Raw genomic sequence first — 26147 nt, 5'->3', positions numbered from 1 at the left:
TCTTGTGAATTATAGTTACAAGCTTTATTTAAACTAGGTATTTGCAGTAAAATAATATGTACATTCTTATGCTATGTACATTCTTACGTTAGCACAAGGGTATAGCTTTCAATAGTCTGAAGTCTTTTGAAAACATTCATAACCTTTTAACCACACGCAGATATGCACGACATATCAGTGCATCGCTAGCACACAAAACAAATCCTTGTAATCAATGAATTATTTTTAAAAAAGCGTAAATAAATAATTGTATCCTTTTATTTACACTAATTAGTATCTATCAGCTCTATTATTCAAAACATGACAAATTGTTTGGCCTTGCATGTATCTGAAAGGAATACTGGCCTTCGCACACCCACACCAAAGACATGGCATTTCTATAATTATGCAGCAGTGTCAACAGGGCCTGTTCATAAATTCAATTTGCTATCTGTCATCTCCTGCATGTTGGGCCCCAGAGTAGAAGAACAAGAAAAAACCCAGAGTGGATCGATTGAGAACTCAATTTCTGATGGCTCACATGCAGCCGGCGTGATTCATTGGGGAAAGGAGACAAACAAGTCATAGAATTCTAAAAAGCTTGTGTCTGCTACGTGCATGTCTCAGAAGTAATGGCACATAAAGGGCCAGTGCAAAACAGTAAAAAGGAAGTGCAGAGTTAACGCCAAGAGACACAAAACAAAATAGATTTATAGATTATAATTTGGAATTTTAGTAATATGATTTAGCTAATAATAATAATAATAATAATAATAATAATAATAATAATAATAATAATAATAATAATAATAATAATTTTGTCCTTGAGCTTCATCCAACTTCCCTTTTTGAGTGAGTGTTGTGCTGGGGCAACTTTTACTTACTCTATTTAGATAAAGACATTCAAAGTAGTTTAAAGTGTATTATTCATTCCCTCCATACTTGATGGTGGTAAACTAGTATTGTTGCCGCAGACTGACAGAAGCGAGGCTGCCAATGCTGCTCCATTGGGCACCTCATCCAAGTACTCACCCGGCCTTGCTTAGGTTCTGAGGTCTGACAAAATTGGGCAGATATGAGCAAATTGCATATTCTATTGCTGTTAACTTAATAAGAAACACTACTACTAACACTACTACCTCTATTGCTGCGAATACTGCTTACACGTACTATTACTACTACGTCCAAGTTCCATAGTTAATAATTTAGAGACTTTTCACCTGACTAAGTATTTCCACCCTCTAACAAAGAAAGTGTTTGCATTGACAAAGAACATTCACTGCCGGATAGCCGTCTATTACCCACTGCTAACCCAATACACCATCCTTCTAGTGGTCAATCCCAGCTCTCATTTGCACCGTAATGAGATGTAATGAGCGCTTACAAGTCGCACACTTGATGAATTGAGCTTCCGCTTAACCTCGACAAAAACGAAGATGAGAGAAGGAGAAGGGAGATGCCTGCACTCGAGCGGAACAAGTCGACCGATATAGTTATTGTTGCTACAGCCCGGGATTGTTTTTGAACACTTTTGAGCCCATCTGTTCCTCTACACAAAGTCACCTGTGCAATTAACCTGAACCATTAGCCGTGAAACAAAGGCCTTGGAAGAGGGGAGGGTTGCAGCTTTCCGGCCAGGTGGAAATCCAAGTACTCGTTTCATCTCCCTGCACCTGCTCTCTCTCACCTCGCTTTCGTCCACATTTTAGACAAAAAACACACAGCTGCCTTACTCAGCAGTCTATGGCAACAGGGCTTTGAGCTTTGAGAAGAGGCTGTACTCAGTGAGGGTGCAGGGACCTGAGACAGAGAGGGAGCATTACCGGCGCAGAGTTCACACACTACTCAACAACCCCAAGGACACCACCTGCTTTGTTTATACCTCCGCAGAAAACATTCCATCAACCTGACCATGAGCTGACCCAAGATTTTATAACAAAATGTGTCCAAGTTGAAATAGTAAGAAGGGTGTCTAATAAAGAGATAAGTCCATCTGCTGAGGAACTCGAAGACCAACTTACCAGATTATCAGGTTGTGCCATGAATGTTTTCTTTATTGATTTTAATATTGTTTAATCGATCTCTTTGCATGTTTTTGTAGAAACATGAGAGATTTTGAACTTTAAAGGCACTCACTTTTAATGTAGCGCCTATTTTGTGTCCATCCAGGTCTTATTCATTATGATGCTATAGTACTACAGCTGAACCTGACCATAGATTGGCCTATGGAAGTTCTCCTTGCAACTCAGAAAGGGAATGTTGTCTAATAAAAAAGACAAATCCACCTGCTTAGGCTGCTTTACTGTCCAAAAGCAATGAGTAAATTCACTCATGCCCTGCTAAACTCAATTAGGGATGCTGCTGCAGTACAAATGGCCACGTTGCAATGCCGCTTCCTCTTGGTATGGGCCCCTTTATGGCAGCAGGGTCAGGAGGGGAGCCGAAATACCATGGAGATGGAGCCGCAAGATAGAGTAGGTGGGCGCAAGGTCAGAAGGCGCGTTGTGCTTGACATGCATGATGCAGAGAGGAGTTTTAAGGTTAGAGTGGTGGTCACTGTGAGCCCGATCCCAAAGCCTGGTACGAAAAGAAACATGTCCTCCTGAATGTAAGAGGAGCAGGGGAATGCGGACAGAAGTCAGATGTCGACAGGGGAAAGATGAAAGTGGATTAGCCGTGGTGGCGATTTGCATTCTGTGGTGAAATGAGAGCCCTTGCGATGCCCCGAATAGCTGGATACATGAATAAGTAAATAAACCAAAACAAAAATAAACCCTCCATCTGGATGGATGCTGCCAAGCCCCAAGTGGGGAACAGTAGGGAAGGGAGGTTGGGAAGGAAGGAAAGATGTTCACACTGTCACCACACTCTGCTATCATTTACTGGCTTGCCTGCGGCTCCCCCTTACTTACCATATTGCCATCACCATCTATCTACCGCTCCCAGCTAGTTTGCCCAGTAACACCACAAACACACCAGGGAGGGCATCACCCCCACACTGACAGATGTTAAGTTGACACACTTTCTCTCCGCCGCATGGGGTCAACATGTCAGGGTGCCAGCAGGGCCATGGGAGCTACTGCTAATAGCGGTAGAAGGCTACCAGTGCCCTGCTTCTAATACTTTCAGTGTGGATAAATATAGTTGCACAACGGTGGGTCTGTACACTTTTAGTCAGACTTCACACTAGCTCCACGTAATATTTACTTTGAGTCATGTGTTTATACTTCAACGCTTAGTTATTTCGTTCAACAATCCAAATAAACCAAATAATGGATGGGTTGTGCATCAGTTTTTGGCACTTTTTCTGATAAAAGATTTGTTACAGTGGTTGTTTTCCACCGTCACATATCCAGGCAACAGGCTGGCTATAATCCCATGGGTTTTCATTTAGACTAGCCAAAATATAAAATGAAATATAGAAAGTATGGATAAATATATTGTAACCTTAGAATGCCATTCCCATTCTGCAAAGGTTTTAGCCACACCTTTACCACAAAAACCTTCACTGAATAAAAATGTTAAAAAGCAAAGTTTCTCAAGTGTGCTCCAGCAACACAAGCAGCGTATTTAATAAGACATCTTTCGTCAAAACTTATTCAGAAGAATAGTCAAAAAGCTTATTAAAATGTTGCATTTGTAACCAGAGAAAAGAAACCATCTCAAAGTCACATTGGCTACTTTAGAATGATTCATTGTCTCCAATAAGCAATAGAAAGATACAAAATATTACATTTCGTAAGTTCAAAATACAACATTGAAAGAGCAAAAAGCAGCATTTCTACAGAATTTCATTTTCAATAATAAATAAGATAGTCAGAAATTAACCAAGAAACAAATTTACTAACTCTAGCCGCAAGTAACAACCTGGTATGTACTTTGAAAGAGGTGAATGGAGATCATATTTACTGCTGAACAATCTCATTTAAATGTATGCAATTAGGTTATTTTTATTTTTATTGGCAAAATAACGTCATAATAGTGTTTTTTAAGCTGCACAGCATAACTCCAGTCTGCACCAGGACATAAACCTAGAGAAAGCATAAAACTGTAATTTTAAAAGCTATCAGATATTTTCCTTAACTGTGCCACTCCTGGGTCGAAGACAGAAATAGCCCTGAACCGCTGGTGCCGTGCCAAAAGTGCTAGTTGGGATGCTGCTGGGTACATCGCAGCGTGTGGTCTCCAAACTGTACTGGCTTTAAGCATATGCGACTCTTCATGCCAGGTTCACTTAGATAAACCAGGTTACTCAGATGAAAGAGATGTCAGAGGGACTGCTCCACAGATAAACATAGCCAGAATCCATCTATACTAGAACATAAAGCCATTCCGACTGGAGGAGTTGAGGAATCCGGGTGGTGATAACGTCTGAACCAATCCCCACACGGCCTGTTTGAATCGCAGAGAGGCGGTGCCAACCGGGGAATGCTAAATGGATTTGACAATGGGATTTGATGGTCTTTGTAGTGAATGTAATTAGGTCTGATTGACTGTAAAGTGACTGGTGGAGGTTTGAATCTAGAAGGGAGCACGGAAATGATCAAGCTCTCAAAGTACCCGCAAATTAATGAGATTCAACTGTGCCCCAGCCTGATTCCACCAAGGAGAAAGGAGACATGGGAGAAGGGAGAAAAATGGCGGAATGGGTTGGTGGTAAAGTGGTTCGGAGAGTGAAAGAAAAACAGGAAAGACGGATATCTGATCCATGTCTCACCTACTTGATCGTGGCCTTACCTTAATTGAGATAAAGACAGGGATAAAACTGATTAAAAGCTCCGAGGTGTAATCTAATTAGTGCTCTTTGTCTTGGTTGGGATGGGAAAGAAGACGGCACAAATTAAAAAATATGCTTGGTAATAGTGGAGGAGCAGACAGAAATAACAGACTATTCCCCAGTGCATGGCTTTCATTTTGATCAGTTGTTTATCATGCTGCATTATTTATTCCAAGAACTCATGAGCTGTCCTAAACATTTATTATTGTATTTATGTGGCTTAATAAAAAAAATAAATAAATAAAAAATCTCACACAGATCAAGGTGATTTATGAGTCAATTGAAAAAACACTGACCTCAGAACAGTGCGAGACTCAGTACAATGACCAAAATGTATTCTATTTTATACTTGTACGTTCATTGGATTTATATTTTTTTCATATCCAACTCTTCACAATGTATACGGATGTTTTGTTCTGCATCGTTATCACATTCCCCTATAGTGGGACGTATCGAGCTTGGTGTTCGGCTCCAGGGGCATTCTGATTTCAACACATTATATACTTTGTTATTTTTTACATTGGCTTTATGATAGCGGATAATCCAATGTCCTTGTTTAAGATGTTCAAGGTAATGAACAAAATCACAAATCCATACTGAGGAGTTTGCAAGGCTGCACGTCCAGCAGCATAAATGCACGATGGACAAAAGACATTAAATTAATTAGCTGGGACTGGCAATACTCGTCCATATCCATATGATAGACGTAAGGCAATATATATATATATATATATATATATATATATATATATATATATATATATATATATATATATATATAATATAATATAATATAATAATATATATAAATAAATAAATATATATATATATATATATATATATATATATATATATATATATATATATATATATATATATATATTAGATAGAGCTTATAGAGAAAGCCACCAGCAGCATATATATATATATATATATATATATATATATATATATATATATATATATATATATATATATATATATATATATATATATATATATATATATATATATATATATATATATATATATATATATATATATATTTATTAGATAGAGCTATTAGATAGAGCTTATAGAGAAAGCCACCAGCAGCATGTCAAGCGAGTTCAAATGAAGATTACTGTTGGATTTGGTATATTATGACAAATATATCAAGCATAGTAGTATCAAGGTCTAATTTCTGACCCAACAGAACAGAACAGCTTCAGCAATTAAGATGTCCAATATTGCAGTACTGTACTTAAGTATAAATTGTAGGTGTTTGTACTGATACTTTTTACTTTTACTTCACTACATTTGAGAGCAGGTATCTGTACTTTTTACGCCACTACATTTTTTAACAGGACTGAAAATGAAAAGTATTTTTTATTATTGTTTGAGATCTGTTGAAAAGACTAGATGGGTTTATTTTTAACACATTCACAGCTTGAGCAAACAAGAATATATAAATAATACAGCTAATTAAAAAAAAAAAATAGATTCAATAGTTTTTGTTGAACAAAATTCAACACAAATCTTTATCAAAATCACTACATTTGATGCTTCATTAGATCATTTTACTTTAAGTACATTTTTAAACAGGTACTTATACTTTTTTTCAAGTAGATTTTTTCATGTGATAGTTTTACTTTCCTTGAATGTTTTTTGGCTCCGGTATCTGTACTTTTACTTAACAAAATCCTAAAAACCTGTTCCAGCAGTAAAGGGTAACAGGTCAATGTAAACTTTGCAGCAGTCCAAGGTCGGGATAAACTGTATGACAGAGGACATTGAATTCTCTATTGGCGGGCGCACTACTGCATATTTGCCTATAATATACTTCAAAAAGCATCAAATTGAAAATGAGCCGTACAAATCTCTATCAAAAACCTCTACTCCTTCCGCATAGGGCAGGAATGTCAGACGCACAGCCTAATGCCATCTTCATTATCCATCTAAGCTCGGGAATAGCAGGAATCCCTCTCGGAAACATTTTTTATTTTTTTTATCTAGCTGTATTCCGTGACCTTCACATCTCCACGAGCTATCTAACGTGATAATGTTGTTTGCCGTGTCTGCTGCGCTGCAAGACACTGTGCAAACTCGCCCGGCTAACCTGTCCGAGCCACCTCCACCTGTCAGCCCCCCGCTACTATGATGATCTCTGGGCTGCAGGTATGGAGCAGCGGTGCCCCCAAAGACAGCTGTCAAGGTCGCACAAAGCCATCAATCCACGTCTGGGCCAGTGACAGGCGCTCCCGCTATAGTCTCCGCCTCCTGCACCTGTCAGTCACTTTGGTTAACCATGCTGGGCAAATAAAGATAGGCTGCAAGAGTGACGGTAAACAAGTGGACAGGTTGGGGAATTTTGAAGAATTGAGGAACTACACTTGTAATAAACCTTAATAAAGCATGAAGAGTCAATACATAATGAGCAAATAGTTATGAAGGAGTGGAGCAGGAGTTAGGAGGAGGAGTTAGTGAGTATTTCATTAATATTCTAACCCCTTAATTAAGTAAGCATGAAGCATTCTTAAGAAACTATTTGTCCATGCTTTATGAAGACTAGGGTGTAGTTATAATGATGTGGTACTGAAAACTGAAGAAATTATGTTTTATTTATAATAATTAGATGTTTATCGGTGATGGTGGGTATAAGGGAGGTGCAGATTGCTTTAGGAAGGACGTGAAGTACACTGTTCAGCAGTGTGCTAATGAACAGTCTATTCTACAAGCTCCTATAGAAAATGGATTTTGTTGCTATAGAAACACAGCCACAAATTAGCTTAACTTGTGTGGACTCGTGAATTTTTTCTTTTACATTTTCTACTTTATGCATTATATATATATAGCTGTTTAAAATAGAGAATCATTACAACTCTAAAGATATGTTTCTGAGTTGATAGCAATGTAATATATAAAAGAAAGATGAAAAAATGTGAAGAACATATCAATGTGAAATTCATTTTAATATGAATTTCACATTGATATGTTCTTCACAATTTCTATACATGGAATTCGTCTCAATGCAGGCTTCATGGATGGAGCGGTGTGAGCAATAGCCGCTGTTTACAACTATAAACTAACTACCAGCCTCTCTCCTGTTATGGACTCCATTTTGAGGACATTTGCAAGAAAAATTAGCTGGTATGACACTGATTCTATTTCTTCACAATTTCATTATGGATATACTTATTTTATTTTATATCAAAATGCAAAGTCACATGAATTGAGTTTCTGTATCTACTAAAATATATACCCCAACACAACTCTATTAATGGTACTTTTTAATACTGTATTCCTAGGTGTAGTACATGGAGGACTTCACATTCTGCCCAAACACACTGGTTCGCCCTCAGTGTGCAGAGCTGACAAACAGGATGCATAAATAGAAGCTGCAGGCCTATCATTGTCAACATGCCAACTTCCTTTCCGCACATAATCATACAGACACGGAGACCTCATTCTGGAGCCTGCTGTCTTCAAAGGGAATAGTAACCCGATGTCTGTCACCAGAGCACAGACTAGGCCTTGCAAACCAAAGAAGGACACTGGCATCTTGAGTTATGTTGAAACTTATACAAAAAAAAAAAAAAAATGCGGCTTAGTGGTTGGTGAGTTTTTCTATATAAACAATTTCAGTAATATGCAATTTTGCCTGTCCTCATTATGTGGGCAGAAAATAGGAGCACAGTGTTGGCGGAGAGTTTGCATTCTCGCTGGAGGGATGACCTTTAATGTATTGAGCACATTCTGAGGTTAATTAGTTCATTGTGCCATGCAAGAATATAATGACCTGTACAGAATGTCACCGGGGTCAGTGTGAAACCTGCACCAGTGTATGCATTGTTCTGCTTGTGTTGTTAAATAAATAAACAGTAAATAATGTGGCTGATTTATGCACAATTGTTTCTATGTATGAAGTATTACAAGGTAGAATTTCATTGAACAAGCAGGAAATTTTAAAAAAAGTTTGACATTTATATCTTTTGTGATAAAGACTTTTCATCATTTTTTGTAGAATGAAATGTTAGTAACTTTTTGAGATGTTCACATGTATTAATATAGTAACTGAATATCAGGTAAGTGTTTTTCAAAGTCGTAGCATGTCAATGTAAATGTCATTCTAATTTAAACTATGGCGAATAAATGAAACAGGCATTTGGTATATGGGAGAACCCTGCACTAGACTCTAAGATTAAACTTTTAAAAAAAGTTTACAGCTGACTTTACCACAGCAGCACCATCTGTTAAGCCACTGTATATGTTTAATGCATTTGACAGCTGCTATGGAGGTTTAAAACAATAGTGCTCATTTAGGTCACACAATACTGAACACGTACACTACATTTGTTAGGTCCGTGTACCTTATAGTAATACACAGATCAGTGAAGCTAACATGCTGTACTCATGATGTACATATCATCTACTCTAAATATCCAGGGATATTTGGAGTAGAGTTGAAGAGTTGTTGGAGTGGTCCTTCACTCTTCTCTCTTCCACCTGCTCATAGCAGTGACAGACTCAGCTGCAGCTTGTTTGTTTACTTCTCTGTGGCCAGTGCCAGCCCTGGTGGTGTCCAGCGCAGCAGGAGCTCTGTCTGAAGCTTTAGAGGAGGAGACTGGGGAGCAGACATTAGGCCCAGACATCAGGCCCAGACAGGGGCAGTGACCTCCGAGAGCAGCCTCACTAATGCCTCCGAGACACCCGGGCCACATGCACCTGGACCAGGCTGGTTCACCCGCCCGGTGGCCAATACGTTCTGCACGCTCTGCTCAATATGCCACACTGACAAGATCTCTCTTTGAATATGTTTAGCTATGACGTGGCTATTATTAGACCCCGAATATTCAAAATAGCCATGGTTTTCAGAGTCATACAGCATCTTTAGCATAGTGGTCATCAGTTTAACACTAAATATGATATCTTCTAAATGGTGAAAAGTTCACAAAATGGTGCCTATAAACAAAAGGTTTTGATCCATCGATATAAATTAATTTACCAAATTGAGCAAATGTTTTTAAGACAACAAAACAAAATTTTTACTAAAATATTAGATTTGCCCAAGACATATCTTCAAACTATAGATCTCAATTTAACAAGGACAGGACTGCTGTAGTGGGAGATGGGGAGAGAGAGGGTAGAGACATTCGGCAAATGGTCACAGTCGAGAAGCGACTCCATGACTCCAAGTAGTTGTTTCACATTGATCCTATGTATTGATATTTCCCCATAAATGTGAATACCACAATGGAAGATGTAACCACATTAAAATACATATAATGTGCTGTTTTATGAAGGAAACAATGCTCTAAAAAAGATCCCCCATGTTCTGATTTATGCAGAAAAATAACTTTGACTTTGTTCTACGGTGTTCAACAGTTAGCCCCAGCGATTTGGCAAATGTGGAACATCTGGTCAGCTCAACCCGATACAGAAACCCACTTAGGGGAGATTAAAACGAATGGGGTGACCGCGTAACCATTTCATAAGCAATTTCTGTCGTTAGCAATTGCAATACTTCACAAGGCAAACACGTTCCGCTCTACGTCTGTCTCATCCATCAATCAGGCTTGTTGAAGGAGTGCAAAATGTCACTGCGTTTTCCGAGGCTTCAAGTTCCATCAAGTGGCAAATGGGAGCGATTATTATTTTTAGCTTATCTGGTGCCTAAAACGCATTTGTCTGGCGCCCTCCACCCACTTCAGTGCCATCCTGGTAAACGCTAAATGAATTAAACTCTCATTAAATATGCATTTCATTGTTAATCATTGGCAAAAGGGAAGAGGATTAGGTCGCAATTTGTGGAATGACACTAAATCTACCCAACACACACGGACTCAGATATAGCACTTTGAAATGGCATCAAACACAATAGTAGGGCGCAACAAAGCATTATGAAAAGTAAATCTATAAATACACAGACGATATACTTAAATAAAACGCATATGCTTTCGCCATCTGTTCATGCTAATGGGATTGTTAATACTAAATACAGCACATTTAGGTCAATGGTTTTGCAGTCTCTATATATGTATGTGCCAGTTGCTCTGTCAATATACTTAGCTGAAGTTTTGAATAATTACAACCAGAATACCCCATTCAACCTTGAGTCCATTCAAGCAATTCCATTACCCTTTACGACCTTTTAAATGCAAAATATGAATAGTTTGGGATAGGATTACTAATAGGTACAGCTATTCACGGTAGATTTGAGTTGCACGCTACCTCATTCTTTACAGCCTTTACCGTATACACCTATACACACGGTGGGCTCAAGCGATGAAATATTGATGTGAAAAAGTCTCCTCTAATAACTAACTCCTCGTACATCTGAAGCACATATAGAATTTTAGAGGAGAAAAAGCTGGGACTCTCAAGCCAAGGCTATCAACTGGAGAGGGATCGAGGCAGAGAGAAAGAAAAATGAGCAACAGGAAAATACAAAATATCCGTCCGTGTGTGTTTGTGAGTAAAAGGCTCGGAGAAAAACACACAGTCGCCGGTGTAACCTCCAACCTGCTCCAGGCTCAAGTTCAGTGTCACATTTGCAGGATCCTTTTAAGGACCTTTGTATTTGATTATGCTTTCTCTGATTGCATTTCACTTCGAGACAAGTTGGTACACAAAGGAGTACTATTCAAGGTTTGATCAAATGTGGCGTCGGAGTAGGTAAGGACCTTGACAGAGAAAAAGCTGACCACGTTGGGCACATGTTGAATTTTTAAAGTGCATTTCATAACTGCCAAGGTCATTGTGATGGGGACAGTCCAGTGTGCCGGCTGTTGCAGTGGAGGACAATACCCACTATCTCCAAGGCTGCAGGCAATGTTGCTCATGTCATCCTCATGTTTTATTCATACAAGTCATATTATGGCACCCAGAAAGTGAGATCAAAATCTGCTCTGGCAGAAATATTTCATATTATACCTACTACTCCAGCCTTCTCCATCTGGTTAGCCCGAATGAGAAAGTGGCTAGACAGGCTCTTTCAGCTCAGCTATGTTGGATTATTAAAAGTGAAGCTTTCAAAGAGGTCACTGCTCTGAGGGAAAATGTAGCATGCATCAATTATCCCGGAGAGTTTGTGGCACACTGAGGACTGTCTTGTCACATTTTCACGATGTGGCTGAGCTCCACAGGCCTGGGCTGCCACTGACATTTAGAAGCTGGTGGATTGTGAAAACTCCAGTCTGATTGTCAAAAAATAGACAAAAGAGCACACTGACTGTTGGCTCCTTCAGGCCTGAAATTCCTTCTCAATGTCATTGGCATAACTAGACTCAGGCGACTTGCTCTGTCACTCTTATTTTTCATGGCTGAACAACAACAGCTTACACCAATCAATACGCACTTTACTGGCATTGCTGGACAATGGGGTAATTCAAATTATTCACCACAATAAATATAGCACATGCCCACAAGCATTCCCAGGCAGTGGCTGTGATGATTATCTGTCATTTACCTTCTGCATGGCCAGAAAACAGGAAAAACCGTGGGGTCACAGAGGAGGGCTAATGTGCTATGTATTCTAATGGCTTCTAATGCTGAAATGGGACTTGTATATAACTATGAAATAATTGAAATGAAAAGATGCCCATTGTATGTGTGAGTGAGTAATTATCACATTGTGGGGAGTGAAATAAGTCGGTTTCAAGGGACCTACCCCCATTATGTGGACAGACATCAGATCTCCCACAAGGCCTTCAATATTAGATCAACTACATGGTTTAAAGCTACAATACAGGTACCTTTTTGCTCAAGATTAGGGTTTTTTAGGAGCAATTGCGATTAAGGTTAGGATTAGTCTACAGGAAGTGAATGTAGGTCAATGAAATGTCCCCAAAAGCATAGAAACCCAACTACTGTATTTTCTGGACTAGCCATCACTCTGGAGTATAAGTCAAACCAGTGAAAAAAGCGTAATAATGAAAAAAAACAAACATGTAAGTCGCGCCGGACTATAAGTCACATTTTTTGGGGAAATTTATTTTACAGAATCCAAGATCAAGAACAAACAGTTGTCAGTGTGACAATAATGAAGAAGTGAAATTGCATCTGAGTATAAGTCGCACCCCCGGTCAAACTATGAAAAAAGAGCGACTTTGGTCCGGAAAATATGGTACACCTTTTGTGTCATTCTCAAAGGTAAGCTGTAGACTATATTTTCCCATCTCACCGCCTGTATGGATGAAGCCATTGTGGTACCCATTTTGATATGATGCAATTGAAATGTACATCTGTCACAATTCTATGGAGAAAGCCTATACCATTGGACAAAGGGAAGCTAAAAACTGCCTAATCTGACTGTTGTTTGTCGACAGCTCTGGGAGTAACTGGAAGATTCCCTCTCAGTTGAAAAGGCGACCCCCCCCTTTTCCAACATTTCCATACATTATCCCGGTGCTTCCTGGTTCTGAAGTAATATCGTGGTGCTCCTTATCCCCAACCCCCCATCCCTTATCTGGGTCCCATTTGTACCGCGCGTCTCAGAGGTGGCAGTGGCGTACCTTTGTTCATGTCAATCAACTGCTTCTTCTTCTGCTGGCGTTCGTGCTTCTCGCGCTCAGCCTTCTCCTTCGCCAGCTTGGCTCTCTTGATCTTTTCCTCCATCTCCCTCTTCTTATGGTTCTCCTTCATGGCTTCCTGATGAAAAAAAGAAAAAGAAAGATTAAAATCGGCATCCAAATCCTGCCACCATCAGTCTTTTAGCTCCTGTACAGGTTTAGATTCAGATTCATGGGAGATTTTGATATTTGGAGATAGGCTGGTGGGGTAAACAATGCATCATGGCGGGTTGTGCATGAGGATGTCTGAAGTTATCTCACGCGCTTGGTACTTTTTTCCATATATTCAATAATAGAAATCGGATTTGGTGTTAATAATACATTACAATGACACATTTCGCATATATTATAAAACTAGATTGTGAGACATATGCCGTCTTTATCTAAACAAGTTCTCTTGAGAGCATTTTGTGGTAGATCCAGCAACACAATGGGAGACAATATAGGGTGTGGTACCAGACATCTTTACAATTTTGGTTACTTCACATAGAAAAAACAATGGTATCATGTACTTGCTGTATTTTGTTAGGGCTACTACTGATTCTATGCAATATATGGTGTCTTTGGTGTCTTTGTGTGGTGGTAAGTCAAAGATTTCTACTTGATGATAAAGCTATTTACACAATGGGAGACACTAAAGGTTGTGGCACCATGCGACATTTACAATTTTAGTGCATTCAAACATTGTAAAGTGTTGAGTCGTTTAAATAGCTCACATAAGTGTATCTTTTTTTTATTTATTTTGCAAATGTTTACTATTTTTTCACTAAAATTGTGATGTCAAATTCAACTGAATGGGACTCTGTTTACTTGTGTTGTATCAAAAACGGTTTTGTCTTAGCTTCGGCAAAATATTTTCATGACAGAAACATTTTGGAGGTCCAGAATAGCAAAGATTTGATTTTGAAATGCCAACCATTACTCTGTGACCATGGGGTCCTGTTTGTTGGTAATCACTGTAGTTGTAAAGGGAACAATATTTATAAGGGTAGTTGGTGTTTTGATCTAAAAAAAAATAATTTAAAAAATCATAGCACCACCAACAGGCTCGACAGGCAAACTGCAGCTTTGTTCATATTGTAAATGACACTAATGCGTTGATATGGAAAAATAGGACAGCATGGTGTCTTTGTGCTCATAATGAAAGCTTCATATTTTTACCTGAGCAAAAATATCTGTCACAATTAGACTGGGGAGCCATTTTGTTCCATCTGTCCCATGGTCTCTTAAATCATTTCCACACAACAGGGTCACTGATGCACATAATATTTGTTTGCAGGGAATGAATTTGTTAGCGGCACTTCATGTCGCTAACAGTCAGGTTGGGAAAATGAATGAGAGTGTAGCGCTGCATGTTAATTTAAAAGTTCCGCTCATAAATCTTCTAAAATTTCCAGCGGGGAGGCACAGGTGGAAAAGGTTAGCGTCGTAGCAACCAAGCTCTTGGACAATATAGAGCGACATGCAGTGTGCCAGTCTCGGAGGAGGAAGACGGAGAGATATCATCCTCCTCTTCCTCGGCTGAAATGTCAGGAAGGAGTCGGGAGAAAGCGAGATAATGGACGCGCTGGTTTGTTCCCGTGCCGACCGGGACGTGGATGCAACCAGGTGACCTTTGGAGACAACAAAATGTCTGTCGCCTTTTGCCATTGACAGAGACCCACATACAGAGGCTATACATGTGTGTGTCACTGACAGGAAGTACGACAATTTACTATGATTTTAGATAAATTCAAGACCATAAGATTTGATAGTTTGTACAAATTTACAATTATTAACCAACCAATATGTACAGCTGTTACATAAAAATACACAAAATTACATTATCAAAGGTATCCTAAAAAATTTTCAATAAAAAAAACAACCAAAGACCCAATATACATGATTTATCTTGTCTAGATTGTCAAAAATCTTTTCTAGTGGCCCCAAATGTGTGTCTTATTGGATTTGTGGCTTGGCTCACCCCTAAAAACAGTATACAAAGTGGTTTTAGATCGCAATAAATATTTTTGTGGTGTGCTTATTGCGCAGTGTATTAAAACTAGTGTAGTTTTTCTTGATGCTATTGCCTTTTGTCAAGTGAGTGTGTACAAATCTCCCTCATCTTCTTCCCTGCTCTCCCTTTGGCCCCTCCCATTGCCCTGCCCTGGCCCCTTCTTTGGGCTTCACCTTCCCTTTGAGCTCCACCCAGAGGTTTTATTTAGTGGGCCAGCTCACCTGTTACTGGCATGACGGAGCTCTCCTTTCCTGAAAAATGACAGAGCTTGTCCTTTTCATTTATTTATCCATGTTTACCTTTACCCTCCAAGTTGTTATTTCAATTAATATTTGTTTAATCCATATTGATCTAGTTTCACTGTCATTTACCCCAATTGTTTTCTGTTTGTCCTTTAGACAAAAGCACTGCTTCACTGCCTGACTGCCCACGCTTCTCCTCCTCACTCCCACCAAAAACCCAATAACCAACTTTACAATCCTCTCAATAAATATTTAAACTGGACTTTGGTTGCGGCTTCATCATTTCAAGACTCTACCTGGAATCAGTCATCATTATTATAACAGTCACATAATATTTTCCAGAAAAGCTTCTAGAACGTGAAGCATCGTGACAGTTTATGGTCAGATATCTAAATTAGCACACCTTTAGCTTATGCGGTGCTAATTGCAACAATAAATACAAGCTTGCTAATGTTCTCTACCAACATTTCACACATGTGGTCATGTAAGTTTTTAACCAAATGCATATCCGCACTCGGTAAAAATTCAGGCATTAAAAATGTATTGGGGCGATGCTAAACTTGCAGCACCACGATGTTCAGCCATGTTTACAAAAGGGCATATATAAATATTAACACAATCTCTCAAAATGAATGTATAAATATTAATGCATTAACTTCTATAATAATGTATAAATAATACAACAGACAGGGGGATGAATCAAACAGATATTTAGAAAGTAAATTTTCACAAGTTATTGGTGTTATCACCTTTTAATAGATCCCTATGCACATATCTCTAGAACATCTTGGTTAAACTATATAGGCAAAAAATAAAAAAAAAAGAAGTTTAACATTCTAAAGAACTGCTGTCTGTAACACTTTAGGGACCACATATTAATTCCTAACTAAGTCTTTTTTTCTTACTGTTCATTAGCATTTTCAACTTCCTATTTACAGGTGATATTTTTAACTATTCAAAAAATAGACCTATAATATTTAGTTTAGATTTTTTTATTGCTATGACAACAGTGCTAGATTTTCATTAGTCTGAAAGCTTCAACTAAATGTCATCCCAAGTACCACAGTTAGCATTTACTATGTTATTCCATAATGAGTTAGCCTGCGCTCTATGATGTCAAAAAAAGATGTATTGATTCCTTTACATTCTGTTTTTAAGATTACAGATTTCTGACCTCATTTATAGTTTCCAGTGCATCTCCTCTCTATTTTTGGTCATGGCTGCCTGGCGTTGGTATAATAAGACGGTATAGGTCTCCGGCACCAGGCCCCTGTGGTCGGGAGGGACGTGTGTGTCGTGTTGGCAGCTAAGACGGGGGGATTATTGGGGGATTGCGCAGAAGAACAAGGAAAGAGCAGATCATCATGCCAGTCAATAGTAGAGCTTTGCCCCACGCCCAAGGACGCAGAACATGGCCTGGTTGTCACTGTCCCCTTGACGTTGACAAGGGCAACAAAAGAAGCCATAGAAAGGTTGATACAGGTGATATGGTGAGAATAGTTGTATGAATGAATTGGAATAAAAAGGTTTGACTGACAGAGGGCGTGCACGCTAGAAAAGTAAAGACCAAGGAGTATGGGCAGAAGCATTCACTTATATAGACGGAAATGGGTCAGGGCAAACAAACTTTATGCAGAAGTGAAAAGTAAAATGATTAAGTTAAAGAAAATATTATATTATGTTTTTTTCCATGGTATTTAACTTTAGCATACATAGATTTTGTTCATTGCAAAACTAAACACTGATCCAAAACAACTAAATAATAACAGAAACAGGTCCAACTTAATGATAGAAACTAGATCCATTGACTTATTTTTCAAAGCCTAACTGATTCTCTGCTGCTTGCTCCACGTCTTAACAGTGGCATTTCCCAATAGCAGGCAGGAGACTTTCATTTATGTGTTTTATTTTGAAAAATGTCAACATATCATATGAGCCCTATGTGTACGATCCTGTGTCTGAATGTGCACACTACCCCCGTACCTAGGGCACTATTTAGGTGAACAGGTGAAAAAGTAGTGCACTCAAAACTTCCCACAACGCACCTTGAAAAGTAGTGTACAGCGCTTGTAACTAGGCCAGTCAATATAGACCACAATGCATTGCAAGAGTCAGAAAACAACAGTGGACAGTGACAGGCCTTTAACTACACGTCTGAATGAAAGCAGATAGAAGCGCTGGTTTATGGCACTGTTGAGCGCTTAAACCACTATTAAATAAACCATTGCTGTGTAAAGGTGCTAGCGTTAGCAGCTTAATTTAGCTTGAGCAATAATTTCCACATCTCAGAATCTTTCTTTTTTTTTTTAAATTTAGTCCATTTACGTAAACATGTATGATTATTATAAACACATCTGCCAATTTTAGTCCAATTTGATCATAACTGATGACAGAAATCAAGTTGTATCAGAGTTTGGCTGACTTTTTTTCACCCAGACGCTAGAGTCATGTGACCCAAATGTTGTGAGCTGCGTGTCTGAATGCGTGTCCATTAAAGAGTGCAGGGCTATGTAGTGAATGAAGGTTAGGAGACACAGCCCTAGAGTCGAGATGAGTTAATAAATACTATGGGAGACAGAAGCTTTTGGATGCCTCAAATGAAGGACAATACATAATTACTCAAACATGCACGAATCACTCAAACCACAACTAAGTGAGCGCTAAGCTAGTGATGTGGGATAAACATTATAGCTTGGTAAAATAATGTTGGTTTGAGATCTGACTCATGGTGGTGTTTCTGAAAAGTCATAATATAGGGATGTTTGTGGAATATCTGTTTTGTGTTGCATTAACAATATTAAACTATAAAAAAATAACAACACAAAAAATAATATTGCAAAAATAATATTGGGATTATAAAACATATCACATTGTTAATTTCATTTAATGTCAATTTTCTGTGTCATGTGTTAATATTAATGAAAACCCAACTTGAAAGGACCCATTCTTCGTATAAAAAAGTAATTAGATCCACTGGCCAGGCTAATAAATAATAAGGCTATGCTTCAATAGGCCTATGTAATGTGAGCTGCCCTCTGATATGCATCTGCACCCACCCACACTTAATTTAAATCTAATACTGCGGAACAGCTCTACACTGTAAAATAATTATGCAGATTACAAATAAAATCCTGCCGGCGAAACTTACTTTAAACAAACAAGTGATTCTGACTGTAAACATGATTATGCAATGTAATTACGATACCCTAATCAAACGGCTCCACTAATTACCATGGGAACAAATATTCTGATTTGTCCTCCACAGCACACTTTGGCAAGCTGGTTTTCCCTGATGGCAATAGAAGATTGTATCAGGTTGGAATTTTTATTTGCTTTTTAGCACAGCGATACAAACTATGAGAATTCTTACAAGTTTTATCAAATAACATGTTCAGTGATTACAAATGAATTTCTTTCAAATCCTCCAGATGCATCATTGGACAAAGTGGAACTACCACCACTAATGAAGTGCTCAAAATCAAAGCATAATATTTTTTTTTATAATTTGCAGGGTATTTTTGGTCTTCATCCACAGCTGGAGCACCACTGCAGCCGTAATACCTGATGAGGGAGTAATTATTCCAATGAAAATTACAACCTTTGATCCACTAATTGAACACAAGAAAGTATGACTGTAGTCACACTATGGGGTGAGCCGTGTAGAGCCGATGTGAACAGTGTAGAACAGGGAGTACTGCGGAATAATTATGAGGAAGTATTGTACTGGTTGCGCTATAGCTTTAAGTATTCAGGTTTAGTAAAAATATGTTATTTAAAAAAAAATAAGTACACAAAGTACTTCTTAAACATAACATACATATTTGCTGATAACAGACCATTCAGCCAGGCCATCATTGGCACTAACAATATTAGTAATATATATTAGTAATGCATTTGATTTATAGTTTTAGTCTTTGGACTCAAATATGTTTTACATTGGATAATTCATTCACCACACTGTTGTAGCCATTGCTGCCCTAAGGTTGGTCCTTAAGAGCACCAACAATCACTCAGGCACCCTCCACATACTAGGCAAGGTGAGTGAAGTGTCTTGCCCAGGGACACGATAACAGTCCAAGCTAGAGCCACTGCCACCACACTGAGGCACCTGATATTCCCAGTCGTCTCCCATCCTAGTACGAACCAGGCCCTGACTAAATCAGACATTCTCAAGGTGAAAAGGCAGCAAGCTATGAACAGTGCCAGTAAAGTATGTTCCTTATAGGCTAACTTAGATTGGGACTGATCATGAACTAGTACTGTCATAGCAGAAATGTTCAAATCAATTCCTAGATAACAACATAATATCACCTTGAGTAAACCTGACACCCAGCAGCACATATGTGACTCTCCAATATGCCATATTCAAATGGCATAGGACTGCTTCATCCATACCCTGCTACTCCATAAACAGCAAAGAGTGCAACCCACAGGTCCAGTCTAACCAACAGGGTCCAGGCTGCGTTTTTCTTCTCGTCTGCTCATTCAATAATTCATGAAATGTGTTTGCTGTTCTTCCTTGACCCTGCGCACCACAATACATCTCCCTCAGCGTGGCTTGCCTCCCTTGCATACTAGTTGGAAAGTCCTTTTATTTATTTATTTATTTATTTTCAACACACTATTTTCAAATGCTCCATCTCACAGCGGATGTCACTGCTATAGATCATTTGAATTTTACAAACGCTACAGCGCCTGGGCTTTAAGCAGCAAATGTGTTTATTAGCCATCTGTTGGACTGTTTGCCGGGTGTGAGATTGGGGAGGGCTGGCGCGGAGAAGTTATAGGTTACAGATTGCGAGACTTCTGCTCTGTGGCAGAGACGTGTTCCCATATTGATAGGTGACCTCTAAAATCTGCTGCAATCATTTTAATGGCTGAATCATGAGTTACAAAATGATTTCAAAACGTGTGAAAATGGTGAATCAGCGTCAAGTATGGCAGTGTTGAAGATGTCTCTGCATGGTTGTGATGTACTGGTAAATTGGTACATAGTGTGGTATTCTTTCAAATGTGTAGTTAGGACCACACACACCCGAATCTTTCTAGTCTTAAAAGTCCTCTATCACTGCTCTTATTAGAAGTCACTCAGTTAACACAGAGCATGATCCCGGTCCATTTGCTGTGCTTTGATAACTCATTAATGGGAAAACCCTCACGCCCCTGGTGCTGTCTGATCAGGATTACGCTCCGAAACTTCTCTATTGCATTTCACACATGCTCCGGAGTATGAGACCCACTTTAAACTGACTAATTTTTGTCTCTCAGTATATAGAGATAGCATGCCATGGATTCAAATAACATCTTAAACATGGCTGTAAAATGAAGAGAAAGGGTTGGACAGAAACCACACACACACTTCTCCTATCTGTTACATTCATTTTAGTTGACAGCATTATCATGAGGGCAAAACTTTGATCTGGCCTGTGAAAGGTGTGAAAAGCGCTTATGAACTCATCGCAGTGAATAATTAAGGATGCTCAGAACGCATATAGTGAGCGAGAAATAACTTTGAACCTCTTCAAACTGTTTAAAATCAACTAGTAAAACTCAGGTACAGTTCCTTTAAGCTGACTGTATAGTAATGCCATGTTAAATGACTGTGTTGTGATTGCATTTAAGACTGAGCCGATATTTGATGAGATCGCAAAGTGAAAATTATTGAGCGACAAGGCGATGATGTGGCTTATTATATTCTTGGAGGCGAATCGGCTCTGGTTGATGTGACACTGTCAAAGAAAATACCTGAGTTTTTTTTCCGAGTTGACAAGTGAAATCTTGGGAGTCGAGTTGCTTTTTGAGGCTAAGAAATGAAAACAACATTGAAAGAGAAGCAGTCATTGATTGCATGTGCACTGCAAGCAGATGGTATTAGCCTTTCTGTCAGCAGCACCGAAGAGCCCAAACTATAAATAATAGCAGGAGAGTGCGGTGATTAGAGGATTGTTTTCAGACGAATGCATTAAGGTAAAAACCAAGGCCCATTTCGACAACTTCATCACGCCCGTATCCTTCTCCGTATCTGCGGCAAGCAAAGTTTAAATCGCTAATAAAATATTCATCCACAGCTATTTGCTTGAGAGAATAATTTATTTTCCTGGGTGGATGCCTCTTTTGGAGATATGCAACTGTGGAATACTTGAGGGAGCGTTGTGTTGCACACTGCTGTGCTTTGATCAGCAGGAGGAGAGGTTGGCGGATGGGGAGGAGGGCAGGGTGAGTGGGAGGGGGAACGGGGTATTCGGACGAGGGGACCTTGCCATTCACAGTAATGGTTTGTGAAGACTGGGAGCATGCCTTCTGGACACCGTGTCATCATCCTGACATGGGCCAGATTCGGGGCGTTGCCGGCAGCAGCAGATAAGAGATAGAGAGGCTGCAGAGATGATGGAGGAGCCCAGGGTTGAATAAATGTTTTACACACGTGTACTCAAGAAAAATTACATGGTACTGTGGCCCTAAGACCTCGACATGAGCAGAAAGAAAAAAATGAAGCTGGTGACAGGCTTTTGTTTGATATCGGTAAAAGCCTACATCAAGCCAACAACTAATGATTTAAGCATGGCCTTTAGAACATAAGGTCAAACATTTTATGCTGTGAGTTACAGTAGATAGGATTTTTGAATATTATAATCTGACTAAATAGAATTTTCTCTTGTCTGAGAAAGACGTTTCCTTCCATCCTGCTCCTTTTAAAGGTACACTATGTAACTTTTTTTTGAGCAAAACACGTCTGCAATTGAATAAATGCAAGTTTAATGCCATACTGCGGGACATGCCATACTCTGGGACATGGAAAATGGAAACAAACAGGTGACATAATGCACCTTTTATCCTTCAAAAGCATAAACAAACATAAAAAGAGTATTGTATGCCTTTCTTTTTTCAGTGTATGTGCTTGTATTGCTAGTCTGCTGAAACAATAGTAAATACACACTCACCAGGAAGAGCAGGCGGAAGTTAGCCAGTTCTCCAAAGAACTCCTCCACGCTGACGGTATGTGGGTCGAAGGCGAAGTAGTTGCCGATGCTTTCGTAGAGCTTCTGCATGTTCTTGTGCATGGTGGACAACTTCTCGTACTGCTCCCGGGAATGCTTGGAGAAACCGTGGGATAAATAGAATTAAGGAAAACTGTCATGGTAACACTTGGATCACACACGAAACAGCATCTTAAGAAGAGAAAATGAACAACACTAGAACGTTTGATTTATCTCTTGAGTTTTATGGCCATTCAAAGAGCGCACAGATGCCAAGGTCAGAAAAACAAAGCTGTGGATGAAGAGGGGTCGTGGAGAATCTAATGTGTTATTACAATAACCTCTCTAGCTCACTTTGGAGTCAATAGCATGTGGAGCTAATAGCTGCGGCCCTGGAGTAATGGAAAGGTGTTTTGTAGGCAGCAGCATGACACAGGTGCTGGCTGGAAAACCTGATTGCAGTCATTGTTCCATTGTTTCTCCCAACAACAGTGGGGTCAGGTTGTTTTGAACCTGCCGGCTCCCGTCGCACTGTGTAATTTACTGAACAGGCAGAACACTTTGCTCCCGGTGAATGGCTATTGACAGTCGGCATCAGTTAAGTATTATCACAGTGGACACTGACCTCATGGAGAGTGGCAGTGGACACACCAAGACTGCACACGAGCAAGGGGGCCCAAACATACCAATTTGGCAAACACAATAAGAATTTGATGAGAGGGATTTTGAATAATCAATGTTCTCCAAAATATAGGCTGTGCAAATATGGCCTTCAGGCTAACTGTGCTTTTGTATAATAAAAAAAAGAAAATGCAAATTGTAGAACTTTATTAAGCAATTTTCAAAGTCAGCAAGTTCACATTCATTAATTTGAATGAAGAACTGGTGCCGTTGTCTCGCAGGGCTCACAAAATGAACTATTTCCTGTATATTTTTGTACTATATTTATTTGAATGAGAAATCTGACTAGGCAAGGGACGATATTGAAATTTGGTGACACGATTATCATGGCCAAAATAATTGTGATTAACAATAATATCACAATAATTATTTAAGTTGCTGACAGTTTAAAAATGTTATAGATATGCATAATTATAATTTGAATATTATGAATAAGTTCAGTATTTAAACAACTTTTAAGGTACTGCACTTTGTTGTAAGTGACAAGACATTGGTCTTCGTGTTTGTATACTTTATATCAGGGGTGTCAATGACATTTTCACCAAGGGCCACATCAGCAAAATGGCTGTCCTCGAAGGGCCAGATGTAAAATAAATGTAACTACCTTTTTAACTTTTAATTAACTGCTTTTGTATTTATTGCTTATTCAAGTTACAAATATTGCATACTTTTTTGCATAGATGTAAAAATCTGGCTGTGTAACAGCATATCACTTGATAAAATTACATGTTAAGACCATCATACCTTTTAATCTCTCTGTCGAGGGCCACATAAAATGATGTGGAGGACCACATTTGGCCCGTGGGCCTTGAGTTTGACACATGTGCTTTATAGCATACAATTAATTATTTTAATTTTTTTACTATTCACTATGAACCTAGATATTCTTTGTTCTTAATACAAATTGAATTGAATTGAGCAATTATCTAGAAAAGATCAACATGGATAAGTAGCTTTTTCTGCAGATTCTGGTGATATAATGGCGATTATCTTTATTGCCGATTATCACGTTTATATAAATCCCATCCTTACTGTCTACAATATTTCTCTTGTTTTAAATACAATGTTGTTTTAATCATCGGGATATTAAAAATTCAAACAGAAACACATTATACAAGACTTGGATGTATTTGTCCCATTAAAATCTAAAATTGGAAACTAACTACTGAATTTTCCCCAAATGTGCCTGCTAAAAGGACTTTTATGTGATGATTTACATTTGAATGAAGTACCTATTATTACTTAAAATTCTATTGTCTGTTTTATGAGTCACATACTTTTTCTGAAAAATAAATTTCTAAAACTTATTCAAGAAATTTTAAAATGCAAATTAACAAACAACTCAAAAGTCAATTTTAGAAAAGGATTATTCTTTTTGCACATTTTAGCATCAAATTTTATTCAGAGATCATTCGCAGATTTCCAGTCCATCCTACAAAACACAGTCTATTATGTACTGTGAAAACAAACAATGTGAGCTGAACTGGAATGCTCTTTGGGCTTTGAATACAGGTATGTGCAATTAGCATCTTAGCAGCACGACCTAGTAACCAGCACCATGATGCCTGCCATTATAAAACCATTTTCCTTGGAGATGAATGCATGTAATTTCACAACATATTTTTGATCTTTGGTTGTTATTTGTTTAGGCCTGAAGTCAAAGGCAGTGCACGTTTTATTTCCTTTGATAAAACATACAATATTGTTATGCACATCAAATGGGCTAATGACAAGCGTCTCCGTGCAGGCAGAAAGTAGTGTCTGCTTACATGACGGGCTATGTGTGTCACAAAGAAAGCAGAGGAAGGCTGTGCTAGCTCCCAGCGAGAGAGAGCTTATCAAAAACTGCAACGAAGCGCAGTACGGGAGAGCAGCCCACACACAGGCAGACCCCATAGATGGATGCTTCCTTCTACACCGACTATAATCCATTGTCTACCATGGCCTGATTTACTGTTGCCCTGTGCTACATTGTCAAACTGTCTTTATGTCTCCTTTTGTCTACCTCCGGTTCACTGTGGAAAAAAGTTACTTCGCTGGAGTGATGACATTTTTGACTTCAACTTTTGATTTATTTAAAGCCACAGTGTGTAACTTTTTTGCAAAAAAGTAGACACAAATGATGTTGCTTTTTTGTTTGGGGTTTTTCTTTTGTTTCTTCAGGTTTACTGCACAGAAAAACATGCATCCTCCCTCTGATTGGGTTTGCATCTCCAGAAGAAACCTGACTTTTATTTGGCTTAGAGGTTTCCCTGCTTGTTTCCATGGAAATGTTGTTCCTTTGGCCATAATTTTCCACAGTCTGGGATAAAACGTATCTATCTCCCTATGTTCCCCACATGGTTTTAACATTCTTTTTTTAAGAAAGCATGCAGGTGAGATACCAGCTCCAGAAAGGCACATACTGAGCCTTTAAAATGACTTTATGTAAAACAGGTGTATGAGGGTTTACTTCAAAATAAGCAATTTGCACATGTTTTGATGATACTGGTAAAAGCAGTACAAAAAACATCGCTGAAAAACACTAATACCAAGAAAATCCAGCTTGACCATGATATCCAGTGCATGCCGTTGTATTGATTCAGTTTAAGTTCAAATGTATGCTTTTCTCTCATCTTAAACATGACAGAGTACCAGTTAGAAGGCACATTATTCACTTTTATTGTAACTTTGTGCCTTCTTTTCCTGCAGCCACCTTCCAATCCTCACGTGCACACACATGGAGCAGTGTCTGTGTCCCGCTGTGGGCTGGACGGGGGCTGGTCTGTGGCGGCCTGGGCTTTTGCTCTGTGCATTTCCACATCAAAGACATGTCATAGTGATGGAGGCTGACGTACACTATCCTGCAGCAACACCAGCGTAATGTGGAGGCTTCATCAAACACACAGAAAACTCACCGCGCTCAAGTCACAGGGAGAGTACGCAACACGTTATTTTCAATGCCTC

The 26147-nt window shown here is 38.9% G+C and overlaps 1 protein-coding gene across 7 annotated transcripts in view; it reads right to left on the bottom strand.

Annotated features, from left to right (window-relative positions):
- The window catches only part of diaph2 (diaphanous-related formin 2), a 400637-nt gene that overhangs the window by 68620 nt on the left and 305870 nt on the right, over window positions 1–26147 (bottom strand). For all 7 annotated transcript variants that reach the window (XM_055224546.1, XM_055224547.1, XM_055224551.1 and 4 more), the window contains 2 exons: window positions 22485–22649; window positions 13249–13384 (listed from right to left, as the gene is read on the bottom strand). In XM_055224546.1, the coding sequence (XP_055080521.1) occupies window positions 13249–13384; window positions 22485–22649 (301 nt within the window). The remainder of the gene's footprint in view (window positions 1–13248; window positions 13385–22484; window positions 22650–26147) is intronic.

This window comes from Periophthalmus magnuspinnatus, chromosome 10, assembly GCF_009829125.3.
Source record: "Periophthalmus magnuspinnatus isolate fPerMag1 chromosome 10, fPerMag1.2.pri, whole genome shotgun sequence".
NCBI classification, from domain to species: domain Eukaryota; kingdom Metazoa; phylum Chordata; class Actinopteri; order Gobiiformes; family Gobiidae; genus Periophthalmus; species Periophthalmus magnuspinnatus.
This window is presented reverse-complemented; position numbering and strand designations above follow the sequence as displayed.